At 36.6% G+C, this 26437-nt stretch overlaps 2 protein-coding genes and 1 pseudogene across 5 annotated transcripts; 1 reads left to right on the top strand and 2 right to left on the bottom strand.

Moving 5' to 3' along the window:
* Positions 1–1759: 1759 nt before the first annotated feature.
* LOC146148018 (galactose-3-O-sulfotransferase 3-like) lies at positions 1760–2510 on the bottom strand (annotated as a pseudogene).
* Positions 2511–6596: 4086 nt separating this feature from the next.
* On the bottom strand, positions 6597–9178 carry LOC146148017 (splicing factor 3B subunit 2-like). Its single transcript, XM_083386419.1, has one exon. It carries the CDS (start codon positions 9134–9136, stop codon positions 7025–7027), a length of 2112 nt encoding a protein of 703 aa, XP_083242545.1. The 5' UTR covers positions 9137–9178; the 3' UTR covers positions 6597–7024.
* A 2143-nt stretch (positions 9179–11321) lies between these two features.
* LOC146148016 (coatomer subunit beta'-like) lies at positions 11322–25921 on the top strand. 4 transcript variants are annotated; one of them, XM_083386413.1, is made up of 23 exons: positions 11322–11460; positions 11587–11692; positions 12635–12753; positions 12854–12980; positions 13291–13494; positions 15497–15688; positions 16209–16300; positions 16444–16594; positions 16678–16780; positions 17250–17360; positions 17469–17664; positions 19166–19312; positions 19570–19700; positions 19794–19863; positions 20036–20173; positions 20392–20502; positions 21113–21284; positions 21656–21791; positions 22152–22329; positions 22652–22723; positions 23339–23401; positions 24064–24138; positions 25088–25920. In XM_083386413.1, the coding sequence occupies exons 1-23, from the start codon at positions 11458–11460 to the stop codon at positions 25178–25180; spliced, it is 2790 nt and encodes a 929-aa protein (XP_083242539.1). In that variant the 5' UTR covers positions 11322–11457; the 3' UTR covers positions 25181–25920. The 4 variants fall into 4 exon arrangements, with proteins under 4 accessions (XP_083242539.1, XP_083242538.1, XP_083242540.1 ...); XM_083386412.1 differs by having other exon boundaries at positions 24064–24174; XM_083386414.1 differs by lacking the exon at positions 23339–23401 and having other exon boundaries at positions 24064–24174; positions 25088–25921.
* The last annotated feature ends 516 nt before the right edge of the window (positions 25922–26437 follow it).

Genomic DNA, 26437 nt, shown 5'->3' with positions numbered 1-26437 from the left:
TAAATACATCATTACAAAGCGAGGCAATTTACAAAAACTTTACTACACTGCCCTTGGCTGCGTAACTTTCCGAAACGTGTGTGATGCTCAGCCTTAAATCCAGTTAACAAAAGCTCTCCTTTTATTACCTTTCTTGTTAAATATTTCTAGGGCACTAATTAAACAATTTAGCAACAACAGTGGTTTTGAGTTTGGCAGTATTATTCTTTTTATTATTAACGCTGTCTTTGTACAGTACATTAAAAGATCAGTTTTGTTTTGTTTTAATTTTATATCGCAAACTTGGCATATTGAAGATTGGGTTTTAGCCTTGGGAACAGTTCTATTCACTATAAATAATTTTAACTGACCCTGGGGGCCCTAGCCAGAGATGGCAAGAAATTCCTCGCTAGAGGCCGACTTTTTGGAAAGGCAGTTTTTATTTCGCCGGCATTAAGTACCCTAGATCTGCTCCTTTCTCTCACTCCCTTACTTATTCCTTAAGCACCTTTGGTTGGCAAGCGGTTAAAAAATAGGCCCATTCCCTACAGATTTCGTGCAGCACTGCAACTGTAGGAACTTCTAGATATAGCCTGCTGCCCGTTAGCAACCTGTTATTAACAAGCATCGAGCCATCGACGATCACCAAATATGAGCAGGTTTAATTGTTACATTTGGTTTAAAAAAGGGAATTTTTCATTCAGCTACCATTTTTTAACAATGCTGGGCGGGGAAATAACATTTTATAAGCGGTTATAAAAAAAACACTAGATTCTACAAGAAAACCACTATATTATTTAAAAAGCCACTAGATCTAGTGGAAAAGCACCAGGAGTGGCAGCCCTGATAGTAAAAAGGTTTTTTGGTGTATGTTCTACAGGACTTCAAATGTTACCGTAGGTCAGGAACGGATCGAGAAATGGTATGCCATGAGAAGATAACCTTAAAAAATTCCTGTTTCCGATCGAACTCCTGCCTAATTGTGCAACTGAAATTCGGTGCAAAAATGCTCATAGAAATAGGGGTGGATTGCGTTAAAAATTGCGTTCAAATTGTTAATTTATAGAAAGACGTATAATAAATCCTGCATTACAAAGAACTTTTTGAAAGCGCAAAAATAATAAATCCAGCTAAATTATAGCAAATGCTATTGGCTGATGGACTCGCACAATTGTTTTGTCTTCGTACAGTTAACTAGGCAAAAAATGATTAATTGCGGGACATGGCTTCGTTGCCGAACTACTGTAAGCACATTTTTTACAGATTACATAATAGTTGTCTTTAAGTAGTCTAGAATTTCATCTGCCTTTCTAGTATTAAATGTAATAGCCTTAATACAAAATACCCGATATGTTACGCAAAAAGTATCGCGATTTAATCGTTTAAACCTTCAGGTATTATTTGTTCCATATTGTTAGGACACAAACTGCTTTAGCGTGAAAACTTATCTCCAATTGTTCATTACTAGTTTTTGATTAATTTAGTTTCAATCGTTGCGTTGGATGGCAAACCATGACTGAAACTCCTACAGTAATTTGGCACGAATCAGAATCGATACCGACCTAATGTCGGACGATAACCGATACTACCACTTGACATCGGCTCCGACCCGATATTATCGAACATCTCTATATAGGACCATAATTCATTGTAATAGAATGACATATTTAGATTTTCACTTTTAGTTTCGACATTATAGCTGCAACACCAGTTTGCGTTGCTTTGTAACGATTTCCTTTGAAAATGGAACTTCAGGCAACACAAAATGGCGACAGTACTCTTAGTTTTCCGGCCCCTCCTTCAAGTTATACCCCGCAACTTCAACGCCCTTCGGCACAAATAAGATCTTTTGAGTTTTTTGCGTCCTTAATCTCCTTTATGGACACTAGGGTCTCACCATCAACACACATTTTCAGAATATTGTCCCTGGCTCTTTGAAGTTCTGCTATGCTTCGATTCATCCGGTTCAGTCCATAGACTTTGATTTTCCGCCAAAGAGTTCGATTGAAATGAGCAAACAGCGCCGCGTCCGCCTTGTTCCATTTGCGCGCCCCTGCACGAATAGTTGCATTTCTGTCGGAATCGACGTGACCTTGATGGCGCACGTTCAAGGTAGGTCAAGCATGCGAGGTCTTGGATTGGCCAGCAGAGGGCCTCGCCGAGCAAAACCATTGACTCGTCGTTATGATCGGCGATCAAAACTAAATCGTATCTTTGCGATATTTCAGAGATTGTATTTTGTACGTAAGCGGGCTCCTCATTAAGATGGTCGTACCCAAATCAAAAGTGTTTAGGTTTTTTGCCAGTGCCGAGAATTTGCCTGTTTTCTTGAAAAGAAGGTGAGCATTTCTGAGCCAGAATTCAGGCGTAGTTTTGGGAGGTACGCGGCGAAAAGATTCTGTCACGACACGGAAAAAATCGAAACATGATTCGAAATGCGCTCCGGGTTCGTGAATGATGGAGAAGAAGAAAGTGTCGGGCGGCATCACTGCTCTGACTTCACTGTAGTTCACTCGTACATGCTGGGTCATGATGTTAAATTTGTTGAATTCTGACAGCAAATCAATGAATTATAGAAACGAAGGAATTGCACGTTGTAGAACCTACGGGGGGTTTACATTTGAACAGGGCATTATAAAAAGTGATGCAAGTAACGCAAGTAACTAAATCGTCATCGGTGGGTCAGTGACAAAATATTGCATCACATACGGTCTTGCATCCAATACACAGCAAAGATCCGAAACAACAATATCTAGACTAGACATAGGCCTACATAATTATAACATACTATACTGTAAATACGAATGCCATAATAATATCGAATACGCAATATTATTAACGACGAAGTAAGACCTACGCTGACCAAAATAAGATCAGAATCGACTGAATAACATCTAAAACCAAAGGTAAGGGTTGTAGGGCAGTGTTTCCAATTTTTTTTCAATGCGACCTAAATTTGAGTATTGTAAATATCTCGCGACCCAACACATAGGCCACTTATATGTAATAACATAGATTATAGTACAAGCTTATAGTCAATAGCAATCTGTTCGGTTTAATGACATCTTACTGACATTTTAAACCACGCGTTACAAAGGTACGTGATAAAAACAATACAATAATGATCTTTAAAAACCTGTTGTTTTAGGCTCGTGTTAAGCAAAAGCGCAAAAATAAATTGCGTTTGCTTGGTGAAAATTGGCAAAACTTTAAATTTAAAAGAATTTAAAAGAAGAATTCGTGACGCATTAAGCGCATAAAAGAAATTCGCATAAAGATTCGCAAATATTGGCTGTTTGACAAATTCAACAGAACTTGTCTTTTGTAGAGTGAATAAATTCCTTAAAACAGACAAAAACGTAGTTAAACGGATAGAATAGCGCGAAAACAAATGTGTTTACATAGTAAAAGCTGTCAAAAAATAGTTTTTTGAGGCGTGGTCTGGTGACCGCCCTGAATCTAGTCTATTATCAAATCGTGTAGGCGCGACCCAATTTTAGGACGCCCAGTCCTGGAATCGGTCGTTCATAGTTAGCTAAAATGTTGTTTAGCTCTTTTTGAGGCTCTTCAAGTCTAATCCTGGTGGATCTGGGTCTTATTCCGATTTAGACCCTATTTTGACAATTAGGGAATACTCCTATTACGGAAAACACACTATACGACCTAAAAAGCAATAGTGCCTGAAGCAGAAAAATTCATAAAACCATAGTTTTAAGACCAACGACAAAATAAAGACAAATACGCAGTAATATCCACGACAGAACAAAAAAACAAACGCTCTCTTTTTAAGACTTTAAACAGCTAAATGTACTCAACCCAAGATTTGGACGGAAATAGGCAATAAATAAAATAAAATAGTTTTACTGCAAATAAAAACTATCCGCAAAAATAAAGCGGAAATGCTCAAATAAAAAAGGCGTGATATGTTATTTCATGAAAAATGCCTAAATACTGACACTTTTAAACTAAAACCTAGCTATATTTTAAGCTTTAATTATTTTTGATTCAGGTCTATTAGGTTACAACTATTAAAAATGCGTTGGAACGTTGGTATGTAGCCTACTGGAGAAAAGGCCTTCATTAGCAACAATTCTATTTTGCGCTGACGCAGTTTGCATTTCCATGACCATTTTCTTAATATCACCAATCACCATTCATAACTATAAGCGTTAGTGATATACTTAAACTATGTTTAAATATAAATTTGAGGTGCTCAAAATATTATGCTTTCTTTCTTTAGATAATGCTTAATACAAGGTCTTATATATACAAACCAAAATATTAGTTTACATGATTAAAACCATCGCTGATCAAATATTTTTTATTTGTATTTTATAAAAAAGTGCTTGTTTACTCATGCAAAAATATTCTAAGGTGCTTTGCCTATAGGTCTAGTTTATTTTAGTACCATTGAAAAAACATTTCTACAGACTTAATTGCAATAAAACTACTAATGAAAAAAAACTATATTGTGAGGAAATATGTTATTTAAAGAATTTAATTTAGTTCCGGTCTAGGTTCAAAGCAATTTAAATATCCCAGTTCAGTTTCGGTTTGCCGCGGTGGTTCCAAAAATCGCTTTAAAGTAACGGTTCGGGTCAATTAATGAACCTATAGAGTATTTTTTAAAACTAAACGCGCAGGTAAAGGTAAAATGAAAATAAAATTTATTTTAAGCCAAACTGGGTATTTTTGTTTTGTTGTTATGTAAAAGTTCTCTACTGGCTTTCAATCGTTTTTGCTTCTTATTTAGATGGTCGTTGAAAATTTCCAACGTGAAATATACTTCAGGCTACACCTGTTGACAGATTTCGTTGTTTCCAGCGCCAGCCTTGCGGGCAATTTTAGGAAGCAACGTCGACGCCACTCGGCTTGTAGAGCTTATACTTTGCAGCCCTCTATCCGTTATTTGACATTTTTACCATTTTATCGCCTTGGACGCACAACTTCGTCCAGTTGAAGCGCGCCTGACGCAGAACTGCTTTGCTTCGATTGATTCGTTCCAGACCATAGGCTTTGATTTTGCGCCAAAGAGTTTGATTGAAATGATCAAACAGCGCCGCGTCCGCCTTGTTCCATTTGCGCGCACCTGCGCGAATTTCGTCGAATCGCTTTGCCCCGACTCGTTAACTTTGCCTCGACTTCTCGCTTTCACGCAAATTCCTGTATCGGCCAGCAAGGGGCATCTGGCGTAGCCCATAAGTAAAGAACATCGCCTCCCATACAGTAACACTGATGATAGGCTAGGCCTACAAAACTCAAACCTTTGTTTTATTAATGGGCCTCTACATGTAAGGTTCGGTTGCACTTTTTCTGACGCAATGTTTTTTGCAATAACAATTAAGAAGATAGGGCTGGCGGGCAATTTGTTGGAAAACCTTTAAACCAGCAATTCAGCATGTTTAATGGCTGCAGTATTTTTTCGGAAATAAATACAACGTCTCGCCGAAAAGTCTTGTTGAAAGTAGTAACTAACTCGAAATGCGAAAAAAAGACATTTGGGCATTTTTAAGCGTCCTCGGAGGACCAATAACTTTAAAGAGAACAAATCCTCCTAAAATAGGAGATATGGTAGGCCTAATTTATCCCAAATATTCACTTTTTTTGCGTTACCGCTTTGTTGTCACATCCTTGAATATATTAACTCGATTGCAGTTGAACATGCAAGTTTATTGAAAATACTTTTTTCATCTTTAACATTTTCACGCCTTAATTGTCCCAATAAACAAATGATCTGCCGCGGGCCCCTGCCTAAGCAGCCTTAAAATATTTTGCGCACTACAAAAAATATTTGCTCAGTAGAAAATTTTCTTAGAGGGAACACTGTGCGAGACTTTAATTCGTTAAATAACTGAACAAAGAATGGTATTAACACCTGTTACATTGCAAGGGTAAGTTATAAGCAGGGCGATTATTTTTTGACTTGTCCAAAAAAGTCAAAATTTACACGTTAGGTCAAAATTCTTTCGAGTCAAAATCGATTAAGGATGCACATTTTACAAAATTAAACGAAACTATAGTCAGATTTTGAAATTGTCGTTAAGTTCACGTTTTATCATAAAATATTAGTTTGGAATTATATTCAACGACATTTTAACTGTATTATATCTTCATTACAGCAATATACGGTGTACGAGAGCCGGTAGAAATAACCACCCAAACCTAGTTTATCGCATTAGGTTCAGCTCGATTTTCGTTTTTGCTTTGTATAACTGTGTATCTCTGATTTGGACAAATGTGTTGAACAGTAGTTTGATTTTTTTTACCTTTTATACCTTGTATTTTAACTGTTTACACAACATATTTCTAAAATAATCAGCGTCTTGTTTTTCTTAGGTATTTTTATACTTGTTTTTTTTAATGGCAAAAATATCAACTACTTATTCCCAAGAGCATTGCATAAACCCGAAAAAATAACTGAATTGTGTTTTACCAGTAGTGAGTACTCAGTAATACATGAAAAACGAGTGTTTGACGACTTCTAGGCACTAATGCAGTACTTCAAACAACAATATGTTGTATAAATCAATTTATTTTCTCAACGGTCAAAATTTTGTCAAAAATAAATCTTTTGGTCAAAATTTCAATTTTTCAGGTAAAAAAATAATCGCCCTAGTTATAAGTATATTACATTGGTACTTAATGGCGTATTTTAGAACAGGTGTTGAGCGATTAGTTTTATAATTATACAATCTTTCACAAGCAATAGTTAGGTTTGGTACAAATTTGGCAAGGCCAAAATATCGTTGACCCTGGTTTCGATCCTATAACTAGTAGACTATTAGTTTGGTATTGTAAAGATATTCATGTGATAGGCTGTTTATTGTAGGAAAAGTTTAGTTATACTTCGAACTTCAATTTACACGGTTTAAAGTATAAAAAATCCGACAATACAAGCAACAGACTGAATTGAATGATTGACATAAACTCTACTTTTAAAACTGTGTTTAATAGACAAACGTCCGCGCACGACCCAACGAAGAGCACAACGAGCTTTGCGTGAATGAATGTTTCTTGTAGCGCCAAAGGGATTGTACGTTCCGATTTAGAACTTAAACTCTTTATACTTCTTGGTCTTGGAGGTGTCCTGCGTCTGGGCCTTGCGTTTCTTTTTTTGTTTAGCCGCATGTTCGGCAACCATGTCACTAAAGTCCTCTTTCTGCACAAGCTCTTGCTCCCGCACTCGCTGCTCGTACTTCGCTGCCATGGCGACGGTGTCTAGCTCCAACTCTTCAGGGTTGAGTGCCACCTCAACACCTTCCATGTCAGACACTCCACCGGCAACCCCTCTGCGCGGAGCGGCAACATCGTATACATGAGCCGAGCCCATCATGGTACGTCCAATCGGACCGCCGGGTGCCTTTTCTGGAAGCACTTGATACAGTTGAGGAGTTTCAACCCCTTCCATCACGTCTTCGATTTTCTTTTTTCGGAGTTCAATCATGTCTGGCGTTTCCATTCCAGTAGGTACAGTGGATATTCCGCTCGGTGTGACCATTCCGCTTTCTGCCGGAGTGACAAATCCCGATTCATCTGGATGCGCTTTATCTTCATCGTCACTCTCTTCTTCCTCAGAGGATTCTTCTTCGCTGTCAGACTCCAGATCACCCCATGCTGTTCGATCAACATCATCATCATCATCTCGTGAGGCAAACTCAGCTGATTGGGTTCCAAATACATCACCATACAAGGGTCTACCATGTTCATCAACAGGGGGTTTCCCCCAACCACCTGCATGGTACCCAAATGAACAGGACTCTGGGATAGGGCAATTCAGTCCCATGATTTTTAAATTTGGATAAGAGGGTGGTGGTCCATACCTTTGCATGGCAATAAGCCAGGGTGGGGGGACTTTTGTAGCATTTGCTCCCACTGGCATTCCAAGGGCCTGGCGCAACTCATCTGACAAGTTACCTGGCTTTTTCTCTTTTAATCTTGTTTCAAATTCCTTTCCCTCATAATATAAGTCACCATGAATAGTCATTTTCGGCTTGGTCTGATATCGGAAGAAAGCATCATGTAACTTTTGGTAATCAATGTCAATTTTTCCGAGTTTGGGACGAACTTTTTCCCTCATCTTGGATTTCATGGTTTTGGAGTCTTCTTTCTCCTGCAGAGCTTGCCGCATTTCCATGATACCAGTGTTCTTAATGCATTCAGGAAGCTCAAATGGTGGTTTCTCAAAGCCCCTCTTTCCCTGCAGATACTTTCTCTTGAAGCACCAATGCCTGGGTACACTGACTGAATTTCTAGTTGCCTTAAGGTGGACAAGTAGCCGTGGGTCTTGTGCTGTGACATCGTGCATCTCAACAACATCAGGCCTGCCAACAAGCTGTTTCAGCTCAGCAACACTTAAGCGATTTATTCTTCTTAACTTCTTTTTTGAAATTTTTGCTGTGTCATCCGCCACTTCATCATCATCACTGTCAGCGCCAAACGCTGTTGCCTTCTCAATGATTTTTTCCTTTGTTAACTCAGTTTTTACTGCTTGAACTTCTTTTTTAACTTGCGCAACCTCTTCAGCGATTTTAAAAGCTTGGAAAATCTTCCTGAACATAAAAAGTTGCGGGTCATTGAAATCAGGGTCCTCAGTCACATACTCAACATCCACATCTTTTACAACTGGTGAAGATGAAATTTCTGTCATTTGAATATCTCCGGGCTCTTTTGCCCGCCTTCTCTTTTTCTTCTCCCGCTTTTTTTTGTTTTTTAACATTTTTTTCATTCGCAAAACTTCTTCTGGGTCCTTGGGAAGACCTTGGCTCTTGTCCAAACCCTCCAAAAGCTTTTGCTTGATTGAATCAAGATTAGGTTTAGAGGACTCCTGCACCTTATTTATAGGCATTCCTGGTTGTTCTTTTAATTTTTCTGATTGTTTGTTTGGCAATTCAGCTTCAATGTTTGTCCTTTCATCAGTTTTTGCATCAGTTTCACCTTTTTTAGGTGTGTCTATCGTGTCTTTTTCGTTTGTTTCCTGCGAAACGTTGTCCACCGCTTCTGCTTTTGCAACTATGGCTTCTTCTGTAGCTTGATTGCTGCTAAAATGTTCTACCATGCGGTTGATTAATTCTTGTTTTCTCCCAACCGTGGGCAAATTTAATTCTTCTAATTTGGCCCGAAGTTCAACCACCTTAAATTTGTTCCAATCAGTATCCATGATAAAAGGCAGTTTAGCAATGTTTAGCAATATATTTTTTCGTTGTACTAACCTTGAAAATAAATATTCAGTTTATTTTTTATTATACAAATCACCAAAAGGGTTACAGCCTGTCACACGTTTTTAGTTCTTGCTTTAAATGTAGCCATGTTGTGTGACATCAGCGTTTTGTAGCAATGTAGAAGTACTAAACACAGTATCGTTTTATAAAACGAACTAAATTGCTGAAAGTTCATTGTACGGTATTGAAGTCACTGTATGGGCAGAAAAGTAGGATTTGTCAACTGCACATCTCAAAATATGGAGCTGCAAACTCGCAATGAAATGCTCACTGGCCATAACGTATGTTTCTAGAACCCCTGGCACTAGTATGCATTCTGTGGCAGGTACACAGTGCACACCTGATTTATGTTTTAAAGAATTTTGTGTGCACACCTGAATTCGGATTTTTCGCATTTAAATTATGAAAAAAGATTGAATTGTGACAGGATTTCCAACCTCTGGTGTGCTAAAAAACATGATTGCACACCTGTGTACCTTAAAATTTAGTGCACTGCAAACATAAATCTTGGCGTGAAGTGCCATGAAATGCAGACTGGCCCTGGGACTCTACTTTAATACATTACAATTACCAAGTTGTTAAAATGTAGAAAATTTGAGTAATCACTTTTACATCTAAATTAAACTTCAAAACTTAAATTTAATTTTAAAAATCATTGTTCCTGTGTGAACTTGTTATGTAATATTGATTGGCATCAATTACCAAAAAACGCATAAATAACATATTTTGAATTCGGTTTAGGAAGTGGCTATTTGACAAGATCACTCTCTTTAGCGTTTGAATTTGGGTGGTGGTAGCATTAGATGCAATTTTCCAATATTTGCATTATTTCAATGATTTTTTCTCTGGAAATTGATTTAAATTATTTTGTTACCCGGCTATTTGACCGGGTCGCTCTTCTATACACTTGTACTAGTAATTTTATATGTCGATTTAAACTAGGGTTCCTCTCCGGGAATGTTTCGACAGGAAATTCCCAGGATTTCTCGCGAACGTTTGGAGAATTTTAATCATCATAATGACGTAATTAGGGCACGAAAATTTCGTCAGGGTTCCCAGGAAGTTTCATTTGTCAATCCCGTTTTACAGGGAGTAAAGAAATCGAGGAACCCTAATTTAAAACTACCTTTGTGTCCCGGTGAATAGCCTCTTCCTTTAGTTTATGACTGAATTTAATTATATATCAAACTCAGCTGTTTAAATGTTTTTATTAAACTATCTAAACATTAGAGGTTGCCAGTAAAGCACATCATAAACTTTGCCAGCACCAAAAGGCATTTTGGCGCTTTGTAAATGTTTTACAGAAGAGGTATATCGCACCTATATGACAGCTTTGGGCGCTGGTCTAGAATCCTACTACAGAGTTAAAAGAATTATTAAAGCAACGGACAATATTTGGGTTAGGGTGTCGGTTAGTGTTTATGGGAGAGGGTGGGCCAAGTATTATTCAATAATACCGCTTAACTAACACAAACCCAAACCTTAACCCGCACCCGAACCCAAATAATGTTCGCTGTCGTAGGATTGTAGACCGGCGCTCTAGATTGCTGTTATCTAAGTTTTAACGTTTGTCATGTATGGATACAATAAAAAATGTCTCAAAAATAGGTAGATACTGTACAATGAACATTGCAATGGCAAGTTGCTTGAATGGAAAAAAATGTCACAATGTGCAATCACTTTTACATATAAAATTAAATCTTAGAGGTAAAACCTAATATTTAATAAGCCATTGTTGTTGTGCAAACTTCTTATGTTAGCGGTACTATTGATTAGTATAATACATTTTTACGAATTTTAGTGAGTTTGACTTAACTGCAGGAAACGTATGTCAACTATCACCAGCGCTTTTCTTCGTATGGCAAAGTCTATTCTTATCCTTAAACGTGAGGTTAACGAACACAGGTTGAAGTGGTTAAAAAAGCGCTTTAAAATAAAGTAACGTTTTATTGTTGTTAAATAAGAAACGTTTTATACAAGTAAGCCATGGAATTTTTTTACAGGTTTAACAATTTACAAATTATAAGTCGAATATAAAAACTATTTTTTTATTTGCAAATAAAACTGAAATATTGCGACTCTAGTGGTGGGAAAGCTTCCAACGCGTCAGCATTGGAAAAACACTTGTTCGTCAGAAGAAACTCTGCCAATTCGGTGGAAAAAGTTTATTAAAACTGAGATTAAGTGAATGCTGATATTGAAGTTACACCACTTATAAACGAATTCACCTTTTTTAACCGGTTGACCAGAAATACGCATCATGGTGAGTCTTGATAATAATGTGGAAATGTTTTTATTCTGTGTTCTTATTAAACTTCTTAAGTATAGTGTAGTCCTAAATATTTTGCCTAGCACTTTTTGTATGTAGCTAACTTATTCTATTTTCCAGCCCCTTCGATTGGATATTAAACGCAAACTTAATGCAAGATCAGACAGGGTTAAGAGTGTTGATCTTCATCCCACCGAACCATGGATGCTTGTTTCCTTGTACAATGGTAATGTACTTACTGTTAAAACATTAATTGCACTTGTCAACTATACTTTATATGGCGCTGGTCTAGAATCCAACCACAGCGTTCAAACAATTATTAAATCAACGCACAATGTTTGTGTTAGGATGCAGGTTAGCGTTTGGGTGTGAGTGGGTCAAGTATTATGTTTAATATTAATATGTTTAACAAACCGAAACGCTAACCAGCACCCTAACCCAATTTTGCAAATATTGTGCGTTGTGGTAGGATTCTGGACCTGTGGCCTTTAAAGTAATTGGTTAATTTCCGTCTTTGTTTGGAAAATTAACTTGATGTGTAATGCTATGCCAGTCTGCATTTTTGGGCCGGTGTACAGGCAATAGTTTTTTGAAGAATTTTGTTTGCACACCTGACTTGGTATATTGTACACAAATTTTAAAACAAATTAAGATGTAGTAGGATTCAAAAAATGTTATTGCACACCTGTACATCTTAAAATTTTCTGATGCACCCCCAACATCTCCTTGTGAAGTGCAATGTAATACAGACTGGGTGCTCTGCCAGATTAGAAGCAAATGATATTATTCAGACAGTTGTTAACGTTGTAATCATGTCACTGCTAAATTTGTGCGATTGTAATACATTTTATTTGGTGAAACTTTCATATGAAAAGATTTACTATAAAACACCATAAGCGCGACTGAAGTATTTCGTTTATTTAATTGTTTTTTTGTGGCTGAATATATGTCCACAATTTTCAACATGATGCGTGGCTCAAGGTGCAACTGTGTAGGAGATTATTCCCCAATCCCCAAAGGAAATAAATCTTTCCAATCTGGGTGCTACCAACATAATCCTTAGTTTGTGTTTGGTCAATGTACCCCACTCTTAACCTTAGCCTTTCTGGAAATCCTGATTAACAAAACGAACAACTTAAAATTCACAAGTTCTGTTTGTTATTATTAGGAAATGTTCATATTTGGAATCATGAATCACAAACACTTGTCAAATCTTTTGAGGTTTGCGAATTGCCTGTCAGAGCTACCAGATTTGTTCCCAGAAAGAACTGGGTCATCACTGGATCTGTAAGTTATTTTTTACATTTTTTATATTCAAGTTGTTGTTTTATCATATTTCAATTGTTTAACATGTCATGTCAATGTATATTTGTTTAATAATTTTTAGGACGATATGCAAATCAGAGTATTCAATTACAACACTTTGGAGAGGACTCATGCATTTGAAGCACATACAGACTATGTTCGGTCAATTGCTGTACATCCAACACAACCCTATGTCTTAACATCAAGTGGTAAGTATTTTAGTTATTTAAATAGGTGCCAAATAGAAAAGTTAAGGTCATATAAACAAATGTTGAAATTTTCTTGAATGCAATTTTGAGCTATCTTGAATATTGTGAGGGAGTCAATATTAGAAAACATACCCTAACACAATTATTCGACTAATTTACTAAAAGTTTTAAATGTTTTATTTTTTACTTTTGTATCAGCTGTTTAATTGAAAATCTTTGAACAAAAAAACTACACATTTTATTTGATTTTCTCTTTCAACAAAGCTTGTGCAAATTAGTGTTTCTCAGTTATACTATTTTTTTTTCACAGACGACATGTTAATCAAGATGTGGGACTGGGAGAAGAAGTGGAGCTGTGCACAGGTGTTTGAAGGTCACACCCACTATGTCATGCAGATTGTCATCAACCCAAAAGACAACAACCAGTTTGCAAGTGCGTCCCTTGACCACAGCATCAAAGTCTGGCAGCTTGGCTCACCAACTCCAAACTTTACCCTTGAAGGCCACGATAAAGGTATTCTTTTTTGCCTTTTTGCAGACTTTTTATTGCTGCTAACTTTTGCATTTTATCGCTACTTTTCTGAATTATATTAGTTGTTCAGGGTTGTTCCTAAGCAAAAATTTACACTCGCCAGCTGGGCGAGCGGCAATCAATCGACACTCGCCCGGATGAAATAACACTCGCCAAAAATGTTGGCATGCAGTCTGCAAATTTCCGTCCTAGCGCGGTCATTTCTTGGGTTATCGCTATTCTGTCTTGTGGTTTTTATACGTAAACATTAGTTTTTATAGTCTGGTCGTTTATTTCAATACATGGACGAAAAAACTAATTACCCATAAAGTAGTTGACGCTTAAAACAATGTTTTTTTGCGAAATATTTTTAACAATCTTTAGTGAAAAAAATAACACTGACAATTTAGTAGCCACGGCCTACCTGTTTTCCATTTTTCTAACAATCCTCGCGCTCTCTTTTTTTCGTATTCTGCTTTTTTTTGTGCTTAAAGGACATTTTAACGCAGGTTGCTTAACGCCACATTTCGTCTAGCACCATAGTTACTAGTTTAACAGCAAATACTTACAAAATAGTCAAATTTACATCTAAACCATTCATAAGAAAAACATGCACCAGGGGTTTATATGCTGCGCGACTCCGTATAGTAGGTCATTTTAATTTTCCCAGGGCATCCGCAATGGCTCTACTTATATCTTAACATAGTTGCGATATAAAATATTTACAAACAGTTGTTTTTTAAGCTTTGTCTTGGTTGACCGCTCTGAACTTCAAGAGATCGCAACAACATACTTACGTAGACTAATTGCTAATTCTCAGCTGTAGTTACACAAGTTGGCGATATTTTCGGTACCCCAAAACATAAAAAGCACTGAAAAAAATTGCAGCAATTGCTCTTAATTTCCTAATAAAAACAATTCAATAAATACAAACAAAGTAGAAATATTATCCTGGGTACATCGCAAGTCCAATAAACTTTTCCAAAGGCGTCAACGACTGGGTTAAACATTTAAAAATTAACCATGTTTAAGTTAAACGATCAACGTTATAACTATTTGCCACTGCAGCAATGACGTCTTTGATTGTTTGCCGGTAAACGATTTTTTTTAAACGGGACAAAGAGACTTTATTACGAGCTTTGAACGTTACTTTGATTAACCTTATTATTTGTGTAGTGTTGAAGGTATTTGCATCTTAGTGTTTGGGAAAATAACTGGCGCTAAGTAATATTTCGATTAGTAGCGGTGCTTAACACAAGTTGTCCTACACCAACTAATTAAATTCCTCGCCGAAGCCACTCCGCCAGTGGGGCGAGTTGGTGTCAATCAGCACTCGCCAGGAGCGATTTGCACTCGCATTGGCGAGCGGGCGAGTGCTTAAGGCCAACCCTGTTGTTTCTAAAATATTTTATTGTTTGGGTTACGTTTAATGGAACAAGATCACTTTAAAACGTTTTAATGTTTGCAAAATAGAGTTTTAGCATAGCCAAAGAAAGTATGCTACCAATTTCATGATAAGTCCGCAAACTGTAAATTTCAAAGATGAAATAGCATATAGTTGAATGTCTTTCAGCCAATAATTGTGTGTTTTAAATTATATGACAACTCCTATTTAAGTAAGTTGCTGTATATCCACTCTGTTTACGTAATTAGATGGGAATACAAGCTGTAGAGTTATAGTCAGACTCTCGACTTAGCAAGTTTGGACATAGTTGAACTTCATTTTATTTTTTGTGCTGTTGTCTTAAATTGATTTCAAAGCCCTGTCATCATTAGTATAAAATAAATTTATTCGAAGATAGAAGCTATTAAATTGAGTTAGTATTGGAAAATAAATTTGCAATATAATAATTGTTTGTTGTGATTTCCTACTTTCAGTACCCCATGCCACTTAAGTGATGTTTAAGTTACATTAAATTCCCTGGAAACACACAGCATGGTTTCTGATCCGAATATGTATCATAATATTAGTTGTTTTAATTTTAAGGTCATTTTTATTTTTAAGGTGTAAACTGTGTGGACTACTACAGCGGCGGTGACAAGCCTTACTTAATATCTGGGGCAGACGACCGACAAATCAAAATCTGGGACTACCAGAACAAGACCTGTGTTCAGACTTTGGAAGGACATTCACAGAATGTTGTGTGTGTTAGCTTTCACCCAGAGCTGCCTATCATCATGACTGGATCAGAAGATGGTAAGTTCCAGTTGAACCTAAAAATACTTCAAATATTTCTATTATGGTAATAAGTAGAGATCGACCAATATCCATTTTTTGGAGCGATACCGATACCCGATTTTTTACAATTTTTCAACCGATATCCGATACCGATTTTTTTATATACCTGGGAAATGTTCAAAACTTGAATAAATTTAAAATAAAATCCTAATAATGTTTTAGTTTATACACCTTTATTAATCATTAAACTATTATTTTGCATATTAACTTGGCGTGATGCTAAAACCAAAATGTTCTACATAAAAAAATTGACAAGTTGTTTGTTGTACAGGAAAAATTATATCATATTTTTGTACTAAAATATTGGCAAAAGTATCGGCCTACATTTACCGATACAATATATCGGTAGAAGCCAAATATCGGCCGATATTATCAGTAAACCGGTATATCAGTCTATCTCTAGCAATAAGTTTGTTAAAAGAAAATTATACAACTCTAAACCTTAAAAATTAAAAAAAGTTGTATTTGTTTCCAATAGGAACTGTGAAGATCTGGCATGCAAATACATACAGACTTGAAACCACCCTTAACTATGGCATGGAGAGGGTGTGGTGTTGCTCTGCATTAAAGGTTGGTTATACTGCATCATTTCTACACTTAATGAAAAACAATTAGACTAATTAAACCTCCTTGTGTTAGTTGAAATTTAGGATAAACTTGAATCTGTCAACTATTAATATCACCATAATAATTTTACTTCTTAACCTTTTTAGGGTTCGAACAACATAGCATTGGGTTATGATGAGGGAAGCATAATGATCAAGCTGGGCCGAGAGGAGCCAGCCATGTCAATGGACTCAAATGGAAAAATTATCTGGGCGAAGCATTCTGAAATCCAGCAAGCCAACTTAAAGGCCCTCAGTGGTGAGATCATATTACGTTTTTGCTAAATTCAAAAAATGACTAATTTGCTAAGCAAGTGTTTTAAACCAATTATTTTTAAGCAGACTTGGATGATATTAAAGATGGTGAAAGACTCCAACTTCAAGTGAAGGACATGGGGAGCTGTGAAGTCTACCCACAAAACCTTAGTCACAATGCAAATGGAAGGTTAGTTGAAGATAGAGATTGCCTTGTAATGCTTTAAACATATATACCTTAATAGAAAAGAAACTAGGCTTCTTAAGAAAATATATTATAAGTGTCGCCTGAGAAAAATCTTGTTGTTTTTGTTTAAAATAAATTTGTGATGGATTTTTGAAAAAAAAAAGATTTTCATAACTATTAGATATTAATAGGTTTCCAAGTGATATATTAGTTTATCACTCAGTTTTTTTACTAGAAAGTTTTTTATGTCCCACAATGGGCCTTAACATTTGACTTTATATATATTTATTTCATAGTATCAGTCGTCCCTAGTTTTCCCATGGTTGCTCACTGCAAAATGCTTTACCAAAATAAATTGTTGATACATCACACAAACACGCTAATGCATAGTTTTGATTTGTATGTGTCAAACTGTAGTGGGGCATGATAATATTTAAGTTAGCAGTAGTATTGAACTGAAACCATTTTGCAGATTTGTTGTTGTTTGTGGCGATGGCGAGTACATCATATATACAGCAATGGCATTACGGAACAAAGCATTTGGATCTGCTTTGGAATTTACGTGGGCCAATGACTCTTCTGAGTATGTATTGCTTTTATGTTTAAGTGTAAATTATAATGATTATTATTTACACTTACCATATTTTTGCTAAAAATTAACCACTTGTAGTTTATCCTTTGCTTTTGATAGGTATGCTGTGAGAGAAAGTGGTACTTCAATTAAGCTCTTTAAGAACTTCAAAGAGAAAAAGTCCTTTAAGCCTGATTTCGGTGCTGAGGGCATCTATGGTGGCAACTTCCTGGGTGTTCGCACCTCGCAGGGTTTGGCCTTCTATGACTGGGAAAGTTTGGAACTGATTCGTAGAATTGAAATAAACCCGAAAAATGTAAGCCATTCGGAAAAGTATTGTTTTTTTTTAAAAAATGACTAATATAAATAGCTTACTGTTTAATCAAATTTTAAAACTTCTCTTTTATTGTGGTTCTTTTGTAATGTTTGGTTGCAACTGATGTTCAGACTAAATTAATCAATGACTTGATAGATCAAATAACCATTATTTTGCAACTTAGTTGCCCACCATTTTTTGACAAACTTATTGACGTTGTACAGGGTTGGACTTAAGCACTCGCCCACTCGCCAATGCGAGTGCTGATTGACACCCACTCGCCCGACTGGCGAGTGCCTTCGGCGAGAAATTTAACTTGTGTGTTAAGCACCACTACTAAGCGAAATATTACTTAGCGCCGGTATCGAATTCAAGTTCGAAGCTCGTAATAAAGACTCTTTGTCCCGTTATAAAAAAATCGTTTACCGGCAAACAATCACAGACGTCATTGCTGCAGTGGAAAATAGTTATGAGGTTTATTGTTTAACTTACACGTTGTTAATTTTTAAATGTTTAACCCGGTCCTTGACGTCTTTGGAAAAGTTTACTAAACTTGCGATGCACCCAGCGATAAGAATTTTACTTTTCTGTAAATTATAAGAATTGCTTCAGTTTTGGTAACAATAAGTTCGAATGCAAATGTTTTATATTATTTGTAAGCAGTGTTTTTTTAAGACGTTTTAAGAGACCGAAACGGCCCACTGAACACTACGGTATTTTGAAAACTACAAATGAAAATTAACAATTAGTCTACGTAAGTATGTTGTTGCGATATCTAAAGTTCATAGCGCAGCACAGAACCTTTGGTGCATATGTTTGTTAACTGTGCGAAAGAATGGTTTAGTTGTAAATTTACAATTATTTTGTGATTATTTGCTGTTCGACCAGCAACTATAGTGTTGAGCGAAGTTTTGCGTTTTGTTTCTAGCGCGAAGCAACCTGCGGTGAAACTCCCCCTTAAGCACAACCCAGAACACGAAAAAAACGCGAGCATTTGAAAAAAAAAGGAAAACAGACAGGCCGTGGCTTCTAAATTTGTTCATCCATGCATGGAAATAAATGACCAGACTTTTATAAAACTAATGTATACGTATAGAAACAAACCATAAGACAGGTTAACGATAACCCAAGAAATGACCGCGCTAGGACGAAAATTCGCAGACGGCGTGCCACGAATTTGGCGAGTGTTATTTCGGCTGGGCGAGTGCTGATTGATAGCCGCTCGCCAGGCGGACGAGTGTAAATTTTTTCTTAGGAACAACCCTGTTGTAGCTGGATAATAAACCTTCAAGCCTAAAAGGTCTGCAAATCGACATCATCTTGATAAAGTGTTTTGATACGTAATTGTATTATCATCAGTTAATGTGACATTGAATTGTAATTAATATTGTCCTTGTGTGGCTGTGCCACATAAATTATTATTTAACACCCCAAATTGCTTGTAAAAACATCTTTTGTCGAATTTTTTATTTTTATTTATACATTTTTTATCTATGTCCAGGTTTTCTGGTCTGACAGTGGAGACCTGGTATGCATCACAACAGAGGAATCCTTCTACATTCTCAAGTTCGACCAAAGTAAACTCGAGGAGTCTAAAGAAAATTCAGACCTCATCACAGAAGATGGTATTACGGATGTCTTCAGTGAGGTATTACAAATACTGTATATTTTACAAAAAAGTAAGGACGTGGGGAGAAAAGACAGCAGAAATTAAAAACTTTTATCTTTTAACTACCAGGATCAGTAAAAATTGTATCATTTCAGTTTTTCTGCTTGTATTCTTACTTAGCTTCTATTTTGAGCATAATATTTACTTTTTTACTTTGCACTAAAATGCAACTAGGTATTTAAATAAACTAAATTAAACAGACTACATCATGTAACGCACCCTTTTTACGTTTACAGGACATTGGTGAAATCGAGGAGGTAGTTCGAACTGGGCTGTGGGTCGGCGATTGCTTCATCTATACAAACTCCGTTAACAGACTTAACTATTACGTCGGTGGCGAGATCGTCACAATTGCTCACTTGGACAGGTACCTTCCAAACACATTGTTTCAGTTGTAAAACAAACGCAAAATATTTTTAATTTAAAGGAAATGGCTTTTATTTGTTTAAATTGTTTGTAGAACCCTTTATCTTCTTGGTTACATTCCGAATGACAACCGACTTTACCTTGGAGATAAGGAGCTAAATGTGGTGAGTATTTACAAATTATTGTAATGTAAAGTAAAGATATTGCATGTTGAATTATAATGTAAAAATTTTTGCACACAAGAGTTTACCACCAAGGTTGAGGAGAAATCTTAGTCACTTTACTTTGTATTTTATGATTTATAAGAAATTATGTTCTAATTATGCGTTTTTTTAGGTAAGCTATTCCCTTCTTCTTTCCGTCCTCGAATATCAAACCGCTGTTATGAGGCAAGACTTCGAAACTGCCGACAAAGTTTTGCCCTCCATTCCAAAGGAGCAGCGCACCAGGGTAGCACACTTCCTTGAGAAGCAGGTAAATTTAACTTACAGATAACAAATGACATGCCCACTAATAATCCACCTTGCTAATGTAACTGCATTTGTTAAATTATGTAAATATTGCGTCATGTAGGTTAAGCTGGTAGTATCGATGCCATATTACTTATTTTACGTATACAGAAGCTAATAGGAGCAGGCTTTTACTTCCATGCCCTTAACGACTTTTACTAACTACTGACACTTTTTTCCCAGGGATTCAAACCGCAAGCCATGGCAGTAACTAGCGACCCCGAACACAAATTTGAACTTGCCCTCGGCCTTGGTGACATGAAAGTTGCGTATGAGCTTGCCAAAGAAGCACAGGTAAGGTTTACCGACTACGGCATTAGGACGTACTGCGTTTTTTAGTCTAATAAAATTGGAATCGGCAAAATGGATCTGTTACCTTACGGCAGTGTTTCTTAACCTTTTTTCGCCCGACCCAAATACTAAGCGCAGGTATAGCAGCGAAGCTTTGGCGACCCAATTATCTTCGTTAAAATTTTTGCAAGCTTAAAGTGAAACAAGAAGAAATATTTCACTAACATAAATCAAGTCAATTTTAATAAATGTGGATGAGTTCCCCCTCGCCGAGTTTCAATAAATATAACCATATAAAAATACTTATTTTTGGGTCGCGATCAATTGGGTGACAAACACTGCCTGTTTTTTGAAAACGAGTCTGAAACGCTGAACTTTATATCCTGGATGTAGGATTTAAACAACTTTTTCTTTATTTATTTATCAGGGCTACACTAATGTGGGAAAATGACTATTTTATCACGCTCTTCTAGATGGATAAAAATCGCGTAAAGCGTATTTTCGTTTTACGTTGCTACCTAAAACCTTTGTACGTTTCGACAGATCGTTGAAAGTGCTCTTTTATAGCCGGCAACTGCATATATGAAAGCAAAAAAACGACTTTTGTCAACAGGCAGAGCAGAAATGGAAGCAGCTCGCCGAGTTGGCGACCAACAAATGCGAGTTCGGACTGGCCCAGGAGTGTTTGAGACAGGCGGAGGACTTTGGCGGCCTTCTGCTCCTGGCAACATCAGCAGGCAACGGTGGCATGGTGAAGCAGCTCGCCGAAAGGGCCGAAGCTGGAGGTGCGACATTTTTTCTTATTATTCATTGGATTAGCTTTTTGAGCGGATTACTAAACAATCGCACGTTTAATTTACAACTAAACACGCCCAAGCTTAAGTAAAAATATATTTAGTACTTTAGGCCGTAAACTATGTTAGAACAACTTTGGAGCATAATGATTGGAGGTTGTATTAAGACGTAATTCTTTGATATTCTTATTATGTTAGAAAAACGTTTACCAATAACAAATTGTTGAGCATTTTTATGTTGTTCCTGTAGTATTATAAACCGGAATTATTGGCCAAGTCTTTCTACATAGCTTTACCCTAGTCTAGTCCCTCTCCCGCCACTTTGGTTAGGATTCCTCTTAAAAATGCCTCCTTAAATCCAGGAAAGAACAACGTGGCCTTTCTGAGCTACTTCATCACTGGTCAAACCATGAAGTGCCTGGAACTTCTCGTCGAATCCAACCGACTTCCAGAAGCCGCATTCTTTGCCAGGACCTACGTGCCCAGCCAAGTCTCTAGGTGAGATTTTGATTAATTATTATCTGTTGTTATTGGTTTTTGGTCTTTGGGTAAACCTGTTTTATTTTTCTAAGTAAGATCGATTCTGTGTAGTGTGTATACATTATACAATTATACATTATGTACAAAAATAATAAAAAATAACGGGTTGCATTTTTGTAAATTTTATGTTTGTAAATTTGGCTTTTCAATTGTAAAGTTACGTAAAGCTATAATTATAGGTTGCCAATCTGCATGCCTAATACCTAAACGCGAAAGACTAATATCAAATATTTGGCTTTGTCTTCTTTGCGCCTTGTACTGAAGTTGGACTAAAATCCACTCGCTGGTCGGCTTAACACGATTGATTTCGTTTTTTAGGGTGGTCCAGCTTTGGAAGGAGCACGTCGGCAAAAGCAACAAGAAGGCGGCCGACGCCCTGGCTGACCCGGGCCAATACGAGAACCTGTTCCCTGGCATGACCGAGAGCCTGGTCGCCGAGCAGTATCTGCAGGCCACCGAGAAGCAAAGGCCGGCCGCGCACTACCCAGTTACTCCTGTAAGCTGGCGTTTTGTCGAATTTTTCGTCGGTTTAGTTTCCATATACTTCACAACCGTACTTACAGAGCAACTTGTTGCCCGTTTTGCTTGTTTTTTTCCCATATACTACTGCAATAACCTGGTCGCTGAAATACTCATGTAGCTAGCCATTATTAGAACGATAAATCACTATGGGAAACAACTTTCAACATCTTAATATATATTTTAAATTTGTTTTGCCCAATTTCGCCTAAGTTCTGACAATCATTAAAGTCGCGTATTAGTAAACCCAAGCTCAACTATTTCTGTATGAGATATAAACAATATTAATGCAATAACAGAGCAACGATGACAGGGACTTGCTCAGTGAGTCTCAGGGCTTCGACGGAACTCCTCAAACAAACCCTGTTGAGGTAAGAGATTAGTTCTGAATTTCCTGTCATATTTTCCTTCATTGGATGCATGTTTTGCTAATATTTTTGTTCCGCAATCATGGCACATTTCATTTCCAATGATTTTTACCACCAGACCAGATGAAACGACCCTCCACGTTCATAGTTGGGTTTAAAATGCTAAAATACATTAACAAAGCCAACTCCTTAGCTTAAATGTCACGTGTGAAGGCTAGGGTTCAAGAAGCACGTTAAACTGCAAATAAAAAAATCGTTTTCCTGTTTCTTTTATGAATATTATGAGGATATTATAAGGCAATTTAAGTATATAATTACTATATTACTGTCGCCTATGGTAAAATACTTACTTTTCAACTATTTTTGCGATATTTTGCTGTAGGTTATGTGATTGTTATATTTTGCATATGCAAACATGCAGACATACGGCATTGTATTTTTACACCTTCTTTAAACAACAGACAAAAACATGATTAACCCTATGGTTCCTCTATTCCCCTAAATAAATAGTTTGAAAGGTTTTGTTTGGTCTCTCTTCTAAATGATATTAGATTTGCATGCATTTATTCACAATTGCCGTTTGAATGCATGCTTTTGTTTTGCATTTTCACGCTGAAGGAAAAGAACGTAGTTCCCGAAGTTTCCATCCCCCTCATCAAACCAGAGCCAGACGCAAAAAAGGTAGGCAATACTTGAACGCCGGACATCTATAACATTAACTAAATGTCTCGAACAGCAATGAACTTTTTAATGTTTTTTATATTTATCGATATAATTATAATTATTATTGGGCAATACTTAAAATAAACTAATAATTAAATATCCTACGTGCTTGGATATGCCAATTGGACTTCCTGCTTACTGAAATAGTAAGATGATATTTATGTTATCCAAATCTTCATGTATGTCTGCGAGCCATCCAATTTAAGTTGTATGATGATACTACAACTCCAGCTAAAAGTTTCCATAAAAATACCTCGAACCACAAGACTTGTTTTTGATATGTTTGGGAGAAACCTTTTTTGTTTATTTATTTGCGTATGTTTTTTCGTCTTTTGTTTGCTTTTTTGCTTTTCGTTGCAGTTTTAATTTATTTTCAAAAAACTTTTCACGTTTAACAAAAAAACTCAGTTCCCTCTTGGTGTAACAAAAAATAACCTTAGATCACATAAATATTAAAGCATTAACTTTGCGATTCTCAGTCTCCGTCGTTTCATGGCTGCACTAGGTTTTAGACCCATTTGGCGTGTTTGTTGTTCTAAAGTAATGCTGATAAGTTATCTCTCTATATACCACCACTCATTGAAAAATGTTATTTCGAAATAACGCTTAAATTTTCTCAGGATGATCCAGCACCCGTGGAGGTCGCCCCACAAAAGCAGCTTGAGGAAACCAAAGACATACAACAAGAGACGAAGGTTTCACCAGACGCGCTAACTTTCGACGAATATGACGTAGATAAGAAAAACTAGCGCTACTGCGCATGCGCGTGTTTCATAATTTGATTTTTTTTTCCATCGCTAATTGGGTTTTTTGTTTTGATTATTTTCGGCTTTAATGATTTCAATTTTTTAGCAAGCAATTGGCTTAATTTGCAGGGTTTTAGATTTGAAATTAGCATAATTGAGCTCGAAATAAATATACAATCACCTTAATTTTCGAAATATTGGGAAAAAAATGTTAAACCTTGTTTTTAATTTTCTACTTTACACGAAAAGTATAAAGTTCGACATCGTATGCGGATTGCGGTAAATCAATTTTTTGAACAACGTCACTGTTCGAGGAAAATAACATTTGTAAATCAGAATAATCTAAACTGACAAATAGAAAATCACTGCATTTAGATACTGCTGACAAATGCGCATTGCGTCTTCTAGGTAAATTGCCCGCCTGTAACTATTATGTTTTAATCAGCATTATTAACTTTAGCCTGCCGTTTCTTTTTTTTCAAAATACTTATTTAGATTTTACAGTTTACACAAAAGTATTTGCGCTTGGCTGGTAATTTAAATTTACATCTGAAGACTTGTGGCGCGTTTATGTTATTCAGTACGAAAACGGTTTTATTAAAGTAAGATTTTTGTTAAATACTCCCTAACATTTCGATTGGCTTGCTGGTGGTGTGTTTGTAATAATTCACTTTTTCTTAAAAAGCTTTAAAATACGTTAGTTAACCAAGCTTCCGTTGTTTAATCTATTGTTTGTAGTTGTGTAGTTTCCAATTGTCATACCAAAGTTATTGGTAATATGATATTGTAACTTCTCTCGACATTTCATGTTACTTTTATTTTCAAATCGGGTGCTAAAAAGGTTTCCTTTAATTGTGTTTCAATATAAGGCTTCTTAGCAACCTCATGTCGTTCGCAGGACCTTGAACTTGACATCGAAAACCTGCAACTTGATGAAGAGGACATCGACACGAGTGACGTCAACCTCGATGACGATTTTCTGGAGGACTGATGACTTCTTCAGACAAACGTTGATATTTATGTCGGAAATCGGTTTCCTTCTTTCTCTTACTTCGAATTTTCAATCAAACTATTTCGTATTATATTACATATTTCTATACTGCGCGTGCCATTACGCCATCACATGGCCACTCTCGCTCGCTCCATTTTTTCAAATGTATAATGTGAGGCCGTAGGTTTGTGGCAACCGGCTGTTATAGTTTCGCCGCGGAAGGTTTTTTACCCGATGAATATGTGTACAATGGATGGTATTTTTAAGGCCACTAACCAGATGTAAACTTTTACGCACATTCGCACCTAAATCTGGCTCTACATAAACCATTTGGTTCAATATAAAAGGTATCGCTTATCATTGCACGAGGTGGCAATACCAGTTTACAGCCAACTATTTTTAACTAAAGAGTGGTTGTTGTTACAATCCATTAATTCCCTGTATTATATATCTTACTGCTTAGTAGCAACTTCAACAACCTTAAAAGCAAGTAAATTCACATTCAGTCAGCAAAATTCAAAGTGATAAACGAGAACCGACTGCTTAACGTATATTGGCTGTTATTTGACACTTGTGCAATAACGCCCAACCTGGTATTTAAGGCATGTGGACCCAGTTCCTGTTTTCTGCATACTGTATAGATATAATGCTTAGTACGCAAGTGGTGCAGTGTCTATAATAAACGTGACGCCGGAAAACTACCTGTGCATCGCTATGGAAGCCAATTTGTAAAGAATTCCTGCAAAAAGTGCAGCTACATGTTTCTGTCTGTTTGCACAGGAAGGTTAGTTTACTGTGGTTAGCACTGTATGTTTGTACACGCTTAGTACAGTGCCTGAGGCGATTGGAAAGGTTAACTGTTTTACAGTGCAATTTGTGTGTCAGGCATGCAAAATATTTTGGTGTTTCACGTTAACAAATGAGTTCCAGCTTTATTTAAGGTGAAAATGTTCATGTGATACAGTTAACTAAAAGCAAAACAGAGTCCTAACACCCCCCTTCTCTTACCATGTTAGAAAGTAGACTAAGGTCGTATTAATATCAGGAGAGGTGAAGTAACGCAAACAGCACAAAACTCGACATTTTTTAGGATAAATCGGTAGTAACCCGACAGGTATTCATATCATTTTAAATTCTAAAGGTTTCACAGCGTGAAAAGAAATTTCTTAATTTTTTTAATCTTGATAAGCCAGAAGCTATACAAGAGTAAAGCAAATTTATTGAACAGGTTAGTATTTAGTTGCGGATGTGGCGTAT

The sequence above is a fragment of the Ascidiella aspersa genome, chromosome 4 (assembly GCF_963924565.1).
Source record: "Ascidiella aspersa chromosome 4, kaAscAspe10.2, whole genome shotgun sequence".
Classification (NCBI taxonomy): Eukaryota; Metazoa; Chordata; class Ascidiacea; order Phlebobranchia; family Ascidiidae; genus Ascidiella; species Ascidiella aspersa.
Note: the sequence above shows the minus strand (reverse complement) of the source record. Positions and strands in the feature narration are given on the sequence as shown.

Bases quoted from the DNA above. Each gene is read 5' to 3' on its own strand.
- LOC146148017 (XM_083386419.1), bottom strand. From the start codon at position 9,136: ATGGATACTGATTGGAACAAATTTAAGGTGGTTGAACTTCGGGCCAAA.
- LOC146148016 (XM_083386412.1), top strand. The intron at 17,665-19,165 runs GTAAGCCATTCG...ATCTATGTCCAG, and splicing joins TTGAAATAAACCCGAAAAAT to GTTTTCTGGTCTGACAGTGG. The intron at 19,313-19,569 runs GTATTACAAATA...TTACGTTTACAG, and splicing joins TTACGGATGTCTTCAGTGAG to GACATTGGTGAAATCGAGGA.